The sequence below is a fragment of the Telmatherina bonti genome, assembly GCF_933228915.1.
Source record: "Telmatherina bonti genome assembly, chromosome: 17".
NCBI lineage: Eukaryota > Metazoa > Chordata > Actinopteri > Atheriniformes > Telmatherinidae > Telmatherina > Telmatherina bonti.
Genome location: NC_136615.1, coordinates 22,868,425 through 22,885,207, shown reverse-complemented (window position 1 = coordinate 22,885,207; position 16,783 = coordinate 22,868,425). Strand labels below are relative to the sequence as shown.

General features: G+C 38.6%; 1 protein-coding gene across 1 annotated transcript in view; it reads right to left on the bottom strand.

Moving 5' to 3' along the window:
• trabd2a (TraB domain containing 2A) overlaps positions 1-15,129 on the bottom strand; it is a gene marked incomplete at its 5' end in the record, with an annotated part of 61,448 nt that extends 46,319 nt beyond the window's left edge. Inside the window, 2 exons of the mRNA XM_079257152.1 lie at positions 13,427-13,987; positions 15,025-15,129. Of these exons, the coding sequence (XP_079113278.1) occupies positions 13,427-13,987; positions 15,025-15,129 (666 nt within the window). The remainder of the gene's footprint in view (positions 1-13,426; positions 13,988-15,024) is intronic.
• Positions 15,130-16,783: the final 1,654 nt, after the last annotated feature.

Genomic DNA, 16,783 nt, shown 5'->3' with positions numbered 1-16,783 from the left:
ACAGTATCAAGAATATCCATGTCAACTGGACTTATAGAGGGCCATATGTGACAGATTGGGCAAACCTTGTTTTGATTACGATTACACTCCTGAGGTTAACGCAACATAAAATCCATCGAATTAATCAAATCCCAAAAGTCTTACCTTTCCAATGGTATGATTTATGTAACCACTGATGCACAGTACTTGTGCACATAAGGGGTTGCATAGAAAGAGCTTGAGCCATCTGAAGTTAGGGCCAAAAGAATTAGCATAGATAGTTCACAAGCTGTAGCTCAGGACGTATGTTGGGACAGATTTAACTGCCAGCAATAAATCAATTTAAAACTCATTTATCAACAGATCACACAGGACACACATTTGCACTAAATATGTCTCCAAACAAGTGCTGTGTTACATTTACTTGACATAATATTTTTAATAAGCTGATTTGTTAAAATCAGTATAATATAGGCTATTACATTATCCCCCAGACTTATATTAGATAGTGAACGCAACCTAAAATGTCAGGTAGAACTTGTTAGAAGAGGTAGAAGTTGTGTTAACGCTCGCTAGTGCATGACATTTGGAAAAGTACGGAAGGTGATCAATGATATTTTACTGGTTACAACTTGCACAGTTGTACAAGAAGTTGCAAAGCGAAGCATCACAAAGTAAAATTTGCCATGGCAAAACATCACTTCTTTCAATTTGAATGAAGAGCAAGATCGTGAAAAGTCTTACAAAACAGGTTTGTGAATCCTACCTTACAGGTGAGCAATGTCAAAAAGCCATTTTGCAGTACAGGTTGAAATTCTTGTTGATGCACAAGACAACCTTTCACTGCATGCCTGTCATGTGGAGATATCCAAGAGCATCAAGACATTTGCCTGTCTGAGTCTGAGTCGAGAGTTAAGTCTCACAAAACCCTCCTGTGTGGCGCTCACCTGTGAAATTCCACTAAAGCCACAAAAATGTGGACCAGAGCCAGAGAGACACAAGTGGATTTATGGTCATGTTAGCTAAAAAATTATGTGGTTCTGACCATATCGCACCTCTTTGCAGGTTTATTTTAATAGGCTCAATTTCATTAGTATCTACTAGTATTAATCAATGTAAAATCACTATTAGCATACCCTTCTTCAGCTAAACTGCTGGATAAGCAATTTTGCAAAAGGACAAACATATCTTCACCTTATTAAAGGCCAAAGAGAAGAAAAGGAGGTGCACACAATACATCTTAAAGCAACTCGAGCAACGTTATCTCAACGCAAATGTAGAAATATAATTCACTTGTCCTTTTTTCTTCATTACGTATATTAAACTTTTTTTTTTTTTCAGATTTTAAAAAGTGGCTGCTGCACAAAAGCTCTCAACACTGCTGCGAAGCAGAAACTATTAATCCTCTGTGTTGGAGCTTGTGGACAGGTTTGTATTGCTCTGCTGAGGTCCAGCCAGGTTTGGCTCACTTCTAGGAGTGGTGAAGTAGCTGGATTAAATTCAGACCAGCTACAAATCAGTATACAAGCTGCAAAAGGATTAATAAAATCAGCAAATTAGTATGTATTGTATTTGTTCATTTGTATCAGACATAGGCTAATCCAGTGCTGATTGGTTGTAGCTTTGTAAGCACAATGGCCAGCGGTGTCAACCAGATTCAGCTCTGCAAAAGATTTATGTTACATAATAGGGGTATATTGGGGTAACAATATAAATGTGTAGGGGTACACTACACATATTGAAATTAATGGTGACTCTTTCGGCTCTTATGTATCCACATAAAATATCTAATAATGGAAACGTAATTTGTGAGTGAGTAATAAATACATTTGAAGTTACTTAATTTTTTATTTTATTTTTTTTCCCTAAAGATACACTACAGAACTTTTGCCATTTTCCCCATCATGCAACCCCTATCGACAGCAAATTTGGCATCCATCTTGCATCCTACCTTGGCCTACTAGCTCTCTCTAGCCAGCAAAAGATGATCTTAAAACGATTCTTGATTTGTCCCTTTCTCTCTTTCAATCTTCTTGCATTTCTTTGCAGAATCAGCGACGTTGCATGTTCAAAAACAACCAGTTCCTTATATTGTGAAGTGAATCACTGCTGCAACGTCACGCTGTATCCCGGTTGTAAAAGTTGTATACTGCATTTTCTTAGGCTTGAGATGCTGCTGGTTAGCAGCGGATCTGGAAATGCACGATAGATGTCTCGGTCTCATCGAACAAGTCTTGAACATGGAATTTTCAGGGTCAGAAAGTAAAGTAATGCGTCTTTAAAGGTGTAAGATTACAGAATGTATTTTCTGTCTTTCCTTGTGAGGTGTTCATGCTCAGAAGGTTTCATAATCAGATGCTGGACCAGCGCATGGAAACTCCTAAAATAAGCAGCAATGCAGGTATCTGCTATTTCATCTTTAACCACATTGAGGGCTATTTTCATGTGTCGCCATTGAGTTATTATGAATTAATCACTGGAGAGAATCAGGTGAGTCATTATTCAATTACAGTGAACCCTGATTTATCGGAGTGTTACCATTTAAACCGTGGCCAACCTAAACATTACATTGAGTTTGAGTTGTTGGAAGTATAATCACTCTATTTTGACATTCTGTGTCTTATATGAACAGAAATGCAAAGATCTAATAGTAGTGCAATGCCAAGTGGGCATGTCAACGTGAAAATCTGTCCTGAAAAAAAAGAAATACTTTGTCACACAACTACTTGAGCATGAATGTTGAAATCCCATGAGAGTATTTTACTTAGTTGTGAAGATTAAATTTTACCCTGCAAAGGCAATAGTAAAGGCAGGCGTTTCCTATCTTCTTAAAAGTAAATATAAATTGCATGATTCAATGTTGTTTTAAAATGCAGTAAAACTGACAGATGCTGCATTTAAGTTGTAAACACAATGCATTAAATTTATGTTTATAATATAAAACAGTTTACATTTTGATGTCATGGGATAATCCTCAATTTCATGCAAAGTCAAGATGGGACGATCCATCCATCCATCCATCCATTTATTAATTTCCATAACTGCTTAGTCCAATCAAGGGTCACGAGGAAGCTGGAGCCTATCCCAGCAACTACTGGGCGACAGCCGGGGTGCATCCTGAACACGTCGCCAGTTCATCACAGAAGATGAGACCAACAACAGACTACAGAAGGTGTGTGTTTGTTTGGTGAATGCTAGGTTGAACAGTTCACAACTAAGCAGGTTAAATTGCTGCAGGTTTGTTAACAATATTGGCAATAAAATAGCATATAACCTGACAAAAAACTGATAAAGGAATAACTACATACATTTTGGAGCATTTCATAGTCACGGCACCAAAATTTGTATATATAATGAAAACGTGGCTACACAAAAAGAGTTTGGGTGTCAAAAGTGGCCAAGCTGCAGTTTAGACATATGCCAGCCACTAAATGCATTTGATGCTTTACACATGCACAACTACAGCTCCACTGGGAATCCTAAATCAAACAATAATGGTAAATTAGTTCACTCACATTAGATTCTCTTCTTACTTTCCATACATTATTCAGTAGTTTTGACAGAAAAAATATTTACCCGTTACTAATATTTTGTGGTCTTTATCAGTAGTTTCCATCAGGGAAAAAAACCACACCAGTATTTAGTAAAGCTTTCCGATATTACCAGCCTACCAATGTTATCGGCTGATGTCTGCATTTATATGCAATATCGGAAATTATCTGTATCAGTTTTTACTTATGTTATGACACAACCTTTGAACAATAGAAATATAATATATATCAAACTCTTTAGCTGTGTCTCCTCCTGTTGTTTTTCAGATATTTTTGTTTGTTGCAACTTTCTCCAACAATATTGGTACTGGTTGATATTTGTGTCAGAAATTAAGAGTTTAACACAATCAGTATATCGGATATCGGTAAAAAAAAACTTTTTTCAAAAAGTCAGTATCAAACATCCCTATTATTTAATGTTGTTGTGTTCTTTTGCCTGGCCTTGAATTGCTTTGTGTCTTTATTTGTTTTCTTTTTTTTAGAATTCATTCATGTAAGTAAATATGTTCATTTCTCATACAAGCACTTTCAAGACGTTTTGATCCCCACATATCCCCCACTACTTTATATCCTTTTTATGGCAAATTTGGTTGGACATTAAAGAAAAATCTGTAATACAAACAAATATAAATAAATCATTCCAAAGACATAAAAAACACAATTCATTACAGACAAAACAATAGTCAATCATCAATATACTTCAACTTATTTATTCTTTTTAGTTAAGCCTTATGTAACCAGGCAAAACAAATTAGGATAATTTTTGTATTTACAAAAGCACTTCTGGGTTGTAACCATTTAAAAGTCATCACCTTCTGTTTTATTTACTTTTTATTTTCCAGATAGCATTCCAATGTTTGTTGGAAACTAATCAAATGACTTTGAATTCCAATAAATCCAAAACTACCCAATGAAAAATTCTCTAATTATCTTTAAACATCTGTCAGAGTCTGTTTGTGAGAGACAATGAGTTGATATGAAGCATATTTGTGCAAGTTTTCTGAAGTACTCTTGTGCTTAAGAAAGCTTCTAGACTAAGCATAGGGTGCAGTTTTAAGTATCAAAGATTTGTTCGGGTGCAGCGCAGTGTTGGTACCATAAGCTTGCACACATTTCTTTGACCCGTTGTTAAGTCAAAGAGACAAGCTATTAAATCCCTTTTTGAGCTGCAAAAGCTTGTGTTACACAACCAGGAAAAGCCTGGGGCAGTCTCCACAAGTCAAACCCTGCTCCAAGGGAGAGTATTACTATGTGCACTTTCATGGATCTAAGCTCTTTTTCTTGGCACACAGTTGGCACCATCCAGCGGCGTCTGATTCCATACATTCATTCATTTTCCGAACTGCTTATTCCAATTCAGGGTCGCGGGGAAGCTGGAGCCTATCCCAGCTGGCTTTGGGCGACAGGCAGGGCCTGTCCATCGCAGGGCCACACACAGAGAGATGAACAACCACACTCATGCTCACACTCACTCCTAGGGGCAATTTAGAGTGACCAATTAACCTAACATACATGTCTTTGGATGGTGGGAGGAAGCCGGAGTACCTGGAGAGAACCCACGCATACACGGGGAGAACATGCAAACTCCACACAGAAAGGCCACTGACCAAACCAGCCAAGGATCGAACCAGCGACATTATATATACTGTGAGGCCACAGTGCTAACCACTGCGCCACCGTGCAGCCCCCGTCTGATTCCACTATCAATCAAATATACTTGAGAAACAAAACGATGCAAACAGTTGGAATTACTTACATAGGAATGGGAAATCTAATTTGTTAAATTATTCTACCTTAATAGAAGGGAGAGCAGAAAGGAAGGGGTTTTAAGGTTAAATAAGTAGAACACTTTGAATACAAATCTTGATGGAAGTAACCAACTGTATATGGTCAGAAAGCTTAAAATATAAACATATATACAAAGGACGGAGTTTGGGTCAAACTTAAATTGTTAATATTCTCAGGCAGCATAGGGATAAATATTTTTATATGGCATGTATCGCCTCCTTATTTCACTAGAAAAATTAATTCTTCTCATTCAGAACAGACTGAATGTTCATGTGAGTCATAAATTCAACAAACTGTTCCAACTGTTGTGTGGCTTTTTGTGCTCAGTATTGGTGTTTTTCTTGATAGCTTGGTGATAGATTTCAATTTCTGTTTATGTACTTTTGGGAAAGAAAAAAAAATAAAAAGGTTTGAAAGTTAGAGGAACTCCATATCTTTGTCTCTGGTGTCATATAACCAGACAGATGGGCAGATAATGTCTGAGGAAATGCCAGACATCTAATATGGGACTGTTTGGTCAACAGTGAGGAGGAAATCAAGCACCTCAGTGTGACATGAGAGCAGAGACTCAAAGGAAGTCATAAGTCACTTTGGAAATTCAATCATAGAACTGTATGCGTGCATTAACATACACATATTCATACAAGTCCTCATTCATACCCAGACATGAACTCTTGGAAACAAGCTTAGAAGTGCACATGTGCATGGAAACTTTCATCCACACAAATAATAATAAACAGCAATTACATGAACAGATACACACTAGACAAATACGCCCCTCGCTGTAATTACACATGGAAAGTTTACTCTTTCTAATCAAAGCAGAGTGAAAATGATTTCATAAACATTCTCGGGCAAAAATACAAGTTGACCCAGTTCATAAGATTACAAACAATTTCCAACAATGTAAGTAAATAAATATGTAGCTCAGTGCACGGCAAGAGCAAGACATTGTTGGGTAAATGTTCCGATACCATATTTAACAATAAATTACTGCACTTAATTTACTACACTTCTTTGTTTAATAAATTGCATTTTTCCTGTTAATATCTCATGTGATGACATTTCCTTGGCGTAACAGTTTCATTAGTTATTCAAAAATGTCCACTTGATTTATAGAATGTCCAAATAAAAAATGAATATCCTTTAAACCCTTTTAAGCCAGGATTATTACTTGGCAGAGCATTTATCTGCCATATTGAGAATACCTTAATGAGCTTAATAAATTGAAGAACATGTTAGGCTTTTTAATTGCTGGGTTTTTTTTCAGCTACAGGGGAGGGCGAGTATAGCATGCACGTTTCATCGCAGCAGGTCATTCCGCTTTGACAGCTCAGGCCACGATTCTTTCAAACAGGAAAAATGAGCTCTAAATTAGGTTTTCTGTGTATTTAATGCCAGAATATGTTTTCTGAATAACACAGTAAACACAAAATTTTGACAAACTGCAATTGCAATGTCAAGGTGTCTCTACTAAATGACGTTTAGCAAATTAACTGCAGTTCTCGTCAAGTCTAACCCACACTACCAGGATTTTATGGAAATTATGGCTTACGCCACATAGCCATGTAGCATTGTTTCTGGGTTTTCCACTTGCTTAAAAGGATACACCACAATTCATTGAAAAAAGAGAACTTAACATTTCTTTAATGTTAGAAATGTGGGTTTTGTTTGGATTTCATCAGACCTTGCATCGTGTAGCCCTGCAGATTGTAGCTCCGTAGCATGTCAGTTCAACTCAAAAGGAAATACGGCAACTGGGGGTTTCAAGGTTGTCAAACAGAGGTAACGTCATGATACCTTTAATGGAGATGGAGTCACGCCTTCCTTCTTTAATGGCTCTTCTACTGATCTCAGTCTGCATCTCAACTCTCCTTGTTCTCCTGGTCATGAATGAACTAAATGGGCTTCAAACATTCCTTCTCTGCTCTCATAGACGTACACTGAGACCTGCATTCATCACATTTCCATGCACCATTACTCCCAGTGATGGGAGGAAAGAAACAACACTTTCATTAGCAGGCCTGCACCACTGAGGTGTGGAATGTCCCGTAGGTTTCTAACAACAGTGACACAGAAAGCCGGCCTTCATGTGGTTATTGTTGTCCTGGAAAGGCTCACTTAGTGTAATGGGCAAGGCTGAACCCGCTCTTCAAAAGACTTGGGACACCGTCCATGAATAAGAGCAGTCTCATGCTTAGCCAGATTAGAGATCTGAACAAAGAAAATATAACTCATAGTGGTTTGATAATAATGAGCTAAAGGGCTTAATTTGTATTGACAAGCTAACTTGAAAACAAATGTTAGGTAGTTTGAGACAACCTCGTGAAACCAATTGCAAATATTTTTTTCCTTTATTGGCAACTTCTATTTGACTGGTAAGAGTCAAAACCATCTCTAAAGGGAAATATATCTGAGTTCATGCAATGCAGAATTCAGTGAAATGGTGAGTAACAGCAGGTCCAACATTGCAAAAGATTCTTCAGGATTATAGTTCAGCAGTCACAAAAGAGCTTCCTTCCACCATGGACATCAGAAACAAAGGATCCAGCAAATGGTGCAATCATCCAACCAACTGCACAAAGGATATGTTTGATTTTTCACCGAATAAGAGAAAGTCTGGTTCAACTATGGGTCCAATCTCTCTGAACTACATATCATCCGGGCTGACGGACGTAAGCAAGCAGTCAGGATGCCATTCTGGTTTTGCCTTTAATGAGAGTAAGGAGAGAACTTTTCACTGCTTCAGTACTTCAAATATTTTCATTTTGTTCTTTCATCTATTTCCTGCCAGATACAAATGGCCAGTGAAAACATTTCTGAGACTTTTACAAAGCATAAATGTGCCTCTATTTGTAGCATGATTAAACATCTTTTTCAGTCAAGAATGGCGACTGAGGCGGCAGCATTGTTTCATCAAGCGTGTCTCTCACTCATCACACTCTGTCTGGACATCTTACAGTTGAGTTGAGCTAAAAGGCTTTAAATGGAACTGGCCTTTTCACCTGCGCGAAAAAATCTTTGAGAGAAAGGTTTATTGCAATATCACAGCAGCAGGGTGAAGGCGTCTGTCGAGCTGCTGGTGATAAGATTTAAACTAAGTGTGAAAGGTATGGAGTGCCAAGCTATGTGCAGTTTTGGTGAAGTGCCAGGATAGGGGTTGTTTATGGGACAGTAGAGTTTATTGTTAAGCTTGGTAGGGGCTTTGCAGAATAAATTTAGTGAAAGTCGGGATGATGAAGGGTTTATTATCTTTACAAATGTGTTGGCAAACCAAACTCCAGCGTTTTGTTCTTTCTCCAAAAGCCACAATAATTACCAACGTCTATAACAAAAATCATGCAAAGACTGTCACAATTTGAAGTCATTGAAGTAACATGGCCTTGCCATTAGATTTATAAAACTATTTGGGTCAAGGCTTAAAAACTGACAACCAGGGACATAATTGAAATGGTAATCTCTAGTTTAAGTTAATAAAAACTCACAATAAAAGGGCTTGAAATTTAGGCAGTACAATAATGGAAAAGAACTTCTGCTTTTGTCGCTGCACAAGAAATTATTCGCAAAAAATTGGTGTGTTTCTGGTTAGAAGATTCCCAGCCTAAACCCTAGTCATCAGAGGAAATTTGTATATTTCTGGAAACTACAGACATGGGTCATTTCAATGTTTTTAGGTAAAGGCAGCAAAATAATGCGCAAGTAGGACACAGGCAGTGTTTTGTAAGAGTATATGACAGGGGTGTCCAGCTCCGTTCCTCGAGTGCCACAGTCCTACAGGTTGAGTAAAACTAAGGTCTATTCCTTAAAGTTTCCAGAAAGTACTCTAGTGTCACCTTTAAAACTAACCCGTGAAAGAGGCCATGTTTGGTGGTTAATGAGGCACAAACTGGTGCATGTTGTTGGGGTGTTTTCTGAAAACTACTGAGATGGTGTGGTTGTGGTTTTTAGGTACACAACAATGCAACGTCTTGTGTCTAACATGTTCATAATGACTTTAAAATGGCAAACAAGAAGTATCTTCATCTAAGAAAAGAGGAAATAGTTAGAAACCAAACCCAATCTAAAAAACTCCTCTTAATTGGATTTTTAAAATTACGTTCATTGTTAATTCTGTAGCACACTGAGTGTGTATATCAGTACTTCAAAAATGCCAGGGGAAAATCAATCTTTTTTTCTTTTTTTTGTGTGTGTTGTGTCCAGAATTTAAGGAAGCAAAATGGTGGTCTGGATGCTGTTCTGCTGAGCAAATTGACTTTGCCAAGGGGAGCTTTACTGGTCTGATGAGCCGCTTGATTTTCTGGACTCTTATTTTATTTCTCTATTTATTTTGCGTAATTGTTTGTAATACCGAGTCTCTACTGCTGGACCAGACCGGAGAGGATAGAAGAGAGACAGAAAGACAAGGGGAAAGAGAAAGAAGAGAAAACACCTCAGAGAGAAAGAGAAAAAGAGAGAGACAAAGAGAGAAAGAAATAAAAAACAGATATATGCATATATACACGCATATACACCCATACGCATTCACCTATATAAACACATGTACATACACATACACACACATATGCACAAAAAAGCCAACCTTAGATTCATATTCTCCCTGCGGAGGACTAAGCTATCAACTGTCAGGAGCACCAAAAACTATCAAGTTAAATATAATTGAGAAATAAAGAAAATTTGCTGCTGTTCGTGAATAAACATGCAAACGACTTAGTGACTGCGTCATATGTAGAACATACAGAGTGGAACGTGTTCAGAAAAGAGTGGTCATGCAAATGTGATCCCGCCCACACAAAGGCAAGAAGCAGGCCAGGAGAACCCCGAGACCTGGGCGGCCAGCAGCCACTCCGAACCTTAGGCCCCAACCGCCCCACTTCGGAGTCAGATATGCAGGAGGCGGCTGAGGGGGGCCCCAGCCAGAGTCACCCACAGTCAGGATGAACAGGCCCCAGCGGGCCCGGACCGGCCACCTAGGGCAGACAGAGTGCGGGCCCCAGGGCCCCAAGAGCCCGAGAGCAAACCCCCATCCCCACAGGCAGAGGGCCCAGCCCACGACAACGGAGGGCCATGATCCCCAGGCCGCCACCGGGTGGCAGCTAGGCCGCATCCCAGTGCACCAGTTGCTCTCCCCGGGCACAAGACACCCCCCCCACCTCCCCACTCCAACCCCCACGGCGGAGGCCAACCCCCACACCCCGAGAGACAGGGGAGAGCCCAGTGCACCGGAGCCCAGGACCCGATTGGAAAATCAATCTTAAATGTCTGTACAAACATTTGATAAAACAAAATCCGTAACTTCACAGGTATTGAATTATTCCGTAAATTCACTATACAACTTCTCAAAAAATATATTTTTAAAAGTGGTTTGCTTAGGGTCCGACAAAGGCTGCTTTAAAATAACACCACTTAAAGCTTCTGGGCATTAGGCTAAATGGTCAGGGCTAATCCCTTTAACTCCTGACCAACATGAACTGAAATTCCTCAATAATATGCAACATGATTTTATAGTGACTGCTGCCCTGAGACATGTTTGCAATGCTGAAATGGTCTCTAAGGGGCACAGAAAGGCAGACAGACAGGTGGACAAGAAGGCTTAAGTGTGCTTGTCTGAGAAACAAGGCTCCTTTTTTAGGTGATTGCAGACTTGAGTCATTAGGATCCATTTTTCTTTAATAACAAAGGACATGAGGAAGCAAGTGACTGAATGTTTATACAACTGATTATTAACACCACACTGTTTTCTACTTGACTAAGCTGTGGGATAAAGAGGAAAGAGCCTTCTTATACACTCACACACACACACATATATATATATGTATATATATATATATATAGATATATATACATATATATATATATATATATACATATATATATATACATATATATATATATATATACATATATATATATATATACATGTATATATATATATATATATATATATATATATATATATATATATATATATATATAAAAGGGATATTCAGTTTGTTGAATCATTTCAAAAAAGAGCTAAAATCTACAATAAACTTTACATGAGAACTTCATTTGACTTTCTGTAAAGTTTTTAAAGGTTGTCTACACACCAAAAAAGTGTCTTAAATGAAAGAATTACATAACTTTACTTAAATTACATTCATTAGATAAGTGTAGCATTTTCTGTCTCTTCCACCCATCATTTTCATGAAGGGAATCTTTCAGTGCTTTTAAAATTTATAATTGAAACCTCTGATTCTGCACACCACACCCGGGACAACATATGATTGTCAACTATTACATTCATTCACCTTCAGATTTTAGAAATCTAATATAGTTCAGGCCATGGTGAATGCCACCAATGTCATAATCTTTCATAAAACTTCATTTTCCTTAATTGTTGTAATATTTCTTCATGCTACAGTCATCTGGACATGGTAATGCTAATAGGGGAGGGCCAAATCCTCCGAAAAATGCTTTTGTTTATAAAGGTTTACAAGATATCCATCTTTGTTTCAATCTAAAATATTCTGTTGCATGCTTTACCTTATCTGTTCCATTTTAGTTCGATTTTTTTTCCTTCTTCAATTGTGCCAGTTTAATTAAGCATAATTTTAATCTGAAGTCCAGTAAGCTAGTTGATATAAATCATTACAAATTTGTTCTAGACTGCTTTTTGTCATGAGCTTTATGATGGATATCCTAGTTTATCTGTTTCCGTTGCACTGACTAGGGTTAGCTTATAACAAAGATCACTGTTAAAACATCTGGACTCACATTTTTTTGGAATATAGAGGGCATAAAAGTGGCACACTTCAAAAGAAGGCTGTAGTAGCATTCAAACTCCAACAAAAATGTGAACATATTGAACTAACACAGCAGTACATTTTGTATCACTGCCACATCTGGTTAATAACCAATCTGCTTAATTTCAACATGAAAATCAATAAATACAAAATTCTCAAGAAATCTGAATAAAAATAACATGCTTCCTACTTTTCTTTTGTCATCATCAATAAATATATGCCACTGTGAATATTGGGCTTATTTGATTCTGTTTCAATACGGATGTCCAATGACAGATTACCTCTTATCAAATGTGAAAAGATATGTGAAGAACACAATACAATGCTCCCAATGAAGATGCACCAAACGCCACAAAAAAAAGAACATCATGTGTCCTCTTATGACCAACATCTGGGCAAAGATGCTTCTGAGGTAGACTGCAGACGCCACTCAAAACATAATGTAAAAATGAGCATCGACTAAAGCTTTGAAAAAAGAAACTGATATATTAGAAAACTGAAAAAGAATTAACTTATCTAAAACATCTGGACACAGAAATGGAACCTGGACACATCACAAAGACCATATCTAACTAGCAGCTAAAGCTAGGGCTTACAATCTACACTTCCATAAGTGGGCTTAACTTTCCAGAGTGGAAGACAGCTGTAGTTTATTCAGTGAGCTACACATGATGAATTTTTGTTGGATCAAGATTGTCAATGGATACCAACAGTCTCGATAGTGTAATCCCAAACACACAGGAACACCAAACGTTCAACAATGCTCCTCATGTTTCCAATAACTGATTATAAGCCTGATAATTAGGTGATCTGGTTTCAGCAGTTTCCACTAGTTTTAAAACTATTTGGAGTTGGTTTTAGCAGATTCTATCTGGTCTTAGCAGTTTTGACTAGTTTTTTAATGTTCTGAGCAGTTTTACAGTCTTGACAAGTAGTTAACGATTTGAGTTGTTTTCTTGATCTGGATCAGTTTTTAACAGTTTGGAGCAGTTTTTAGTAGTTTCTCTCTGGTTTCAACAGTTTTGACAAGTTTTTAACTATCTGGAACTGGTTTAAGCTGTCTAAATCTGGTTTTAGCTGTTTTGACTAGTTTTTAACTGTTTTTATCAGTTTTACAGCCCAATGAGCTCTAGGGAAAGTAATTTTCATCATTCCTGATAATATTATTCATACAAAAACAAATAGGCTCAGCCTTTGTGCAGATCTTCTGGTTTTCCATTAACTGACATCTTTATGGGGGGTCAAAGAGATTGAAAATACAGCTGAAACAATGCAGTGGAGAAATAAGTACATCTCAAACTTGAGCTCCAAATATTCCAAACTCACCTGGGAGAAGTTGAGCCCGTTTAGTGGGTGGCACTGTTCCTCTACCTTCTCTACTGCTCCTGTTCGCTTCCTCATCCTCTCCGCCTCTTGGGCCAGGTACAAGTCTAACACTGGCACTCCTCGCGTCTTGATGTCTGCCTCAGTTAATGAGTTGACCATCAACATCACCCAAACAGGTCGCTTCCTTTCCCAGTTTCCAGCAATGGCGTTGAAGAGGTAGTCTGCATAGAGTCCCTTCCCTCTCTGATCAGGAGTCATCCATGAGGGCATCATGAGTTTGACATATTCAAGGTGTCTTTTAAGTCTCCTGTAGATGTCTCTGGGTAGAACATCCTGCAGGTTCTCGCCTTGAGGAAGCAGCTGGCAGCTGGTTAAGGCTGAGATGGTGTAAGGATCTGTTAAGTCCAGCTCAAAGTACACGATGTTGCTCTCCTGGAAGGCCTGCTTGGAATTTTCAGGAATAAAGTCCCAAACACGTGTATATGGTACATGGATTGTACCATAGAAATATGAGGGGGGATCACGTTTAATGGTCCACAGAAAGGAGTTTAGGTCAGTTTGCTGGAGGGAAGAGCAAGAATATCCGTCAGGACAAAACAGACCGCTCTGTTATCTGAGTTATATTTGTGATAAATCCGTTTTGACTGATTAAATATGTAAAAAGCTTACCATAAGGTGACCTCTTCAAATAGTCTGTTTTCTAATTAAAACAGTCCTAAAATCAAATTTAAGACCGACCTTAAAGATAAATCCTGGAAATCCAAACATTTAAAAAGAAGGAATATTTTAGTAATTTCAGATTATTAAGTTTATTGCAGTTTATCAGGGCTCAGTTTATTGTCTAAATACCTCAGAAACACACGAAAGGCCTCCAAGAGAGGAAGGGGCTGGATTTACAGTTACTTTACAACCAACAATAAGCTTGTCTGACACCAAACACCTCTTTGTGGCAGAGTGTTTGTTAGGCTGCTAACAGACTGATAATGACTTATTAACAGGCCACTTAGAGCCCAAGTGCCAAACAAACAATGCACATGTCAGTGATTGTCAGAATATGGGCTGTTGCCCAGAATCCCTCACTCTCCAGCTGTTCCTGGAACTGAGCATAAATAAACTAAGTGACAAGTTTGAAGAAAATCAATCAATAGGAGGCTGAAGAATAAACAGGAGGAAAGTGAGATAAGTCGGTGTAAAATAAGTTTGCTTTCAGTTAAAAATCGCCTTGCTTTTCTGCAGAATGTTACACAATGCCAATACACAACGTAGTACATATGTGCTTCAGCAATCAGCCAGTCGATCAATTAACTAACAGGGGTCTTGATCAATAATAGCTATGAGTTACTGGTGTGTAAATTGCATTTGGTTTAGTAAAAACAGATCTTTTAACTGTATAACAAATATAATTCTACTACAAAAGTGGTCGTAGGGAGGGGAGAAGACAAGCATGTTATAGAAAACAGGGTGAATGGCACTTCCCAGGAAGAAACTTTTATGAAGTTCTAAAACGTGCAAACATGAATGGGTGTCCAGATTAAACGTTTTGTGGTTATAACCAGTCTACCAACTTGTGCAACAACCCTTGTTTCAAAATCACTTACTTTCTTGTTTAGGTCGCAGTTGGCGGAGTCCTTCAGCCTCCACTGGTCTGCCCGGACCAGCAGTATGAGACAGGACTGGATGAATGCGCCCAAAGTGCCCCTCATCGTAGCTCTCACCAAACTCTGCACCACAGGCTGTGTTTTCTTCGCCCCAACGTGTTTGCTACAACTATTCCCCAGAAAGCATGGATGCTAAGTCCTATTTCCACAGCTCGGACTCCATGCGGTCGCGTAAAATGAGCTGACAAGTATCCGACAAACCGCCGGACAGGGTCATGTTGACTTGGAGCGTTGTGCACGCAGAGCTTCTGTTTCACGTGTGTTTGAGAGAGGGCGAGGTGGTCACTGGGGTTTTGCACAGGGTTGCACCATCTTCCCACAGCTGGTCAGACTACTTTTCCACTCTTCCTTCTCTACAGGCTACTCTTGCACGGCGAGCTGCGAACACTGCGCAAGTGTGGAAATGAAAACGAAAAGTTACCAGCGAGATTGATCCAACAGGTCCACGCAGGTCCGCTGACTAAACACAGAATAAACGACATGAACTTTTATCAGTGTTCCCATAGTTTAGTCAATGACTCCCAGTCGGGTGTGCGTGAAAAAAAAGCACTGTGGAGTCTTGTTTTGCAGAGAAAAGTTTAAAACTCCAGCTTCTCTACACTCTGCTCGCCTGTCCGCCAACTCCGCACCGTTTGTGCGTCTCTCTGTGTGCATGTCTGCGTGTGGGTGGGTGTCAGAGAGCATGGCCAACACCAACACTACCTACCCCCTTTGGTTTGCCTGCAAAACCCCACCACCAGCACAGCACCCCAATCTACCCTCTCACACATGCACGTACACAGCAGTAACTTGCGCGCAGCGTAATCTGATTAAACCTCACCATGTCTGCATCTGCCTTATTCACGTCAATAAAACAAACCAGCATCTCTTCAGAGTTTAGAAGGCTATAATAATATTATATCTATATTACAATTTAACCCTCCTCTTGATTAAATTACCACTATCATTACCTCGTTATTCTCATTAGGGCTCTTGTCGTCTCCCTGCAGGAGACCCGAAGACAATCAGGGATGCCGATGGGGATTCCGTGGACATTATCATGCCCTGGCAGTTAATGCCTTACAAACTGCAAGCATTAACATGAAAAAAGCTGTAATAACGCTGCTTTACACGACCCATTTGAGGACAGATAAAACTCCACTTTTTATATATATATATATATATATATATATATATATATATATATATATATATATATATATATATATATATATATATATATATATATATATATATAAGGAACCAACATTTGGTGTCCCACTTTGTCATTCATGTCATTTTTCTCCTCGTGATACCTTTTGGTTGATTTAACTAATCAAACGGACTTTCACTATACGTAAATGTGTGGGGTTTTTTTCTACATGTAGACAGTGTTGAAAGGGGCCAGGCCAGTCTGTAGCTACTCTCTTTTGCTGCTCTTCCATGCGGACAAAGTCCTGGTTCAGTAGGGGCCAGCGAGCACACACACGCTGATGCTGTCAGACGTCTGTGCAAACACAAAATTGACGATGCAGAGAATAACTTCAAGGTTTATATTTCGTTGCTGCTCTTTGTAGACTGATAAAATAAATAAATTTAAAAAAAAAAAAAAAAAAAAAAAACAGGCTAGCAAAGTTAAGACTGTCTGGCATGATAACTGATTTTTAGCATCAGTCCGAGGGGGGCTGAGTAATGAAGTAAGTAGTTTGACTCTATACAG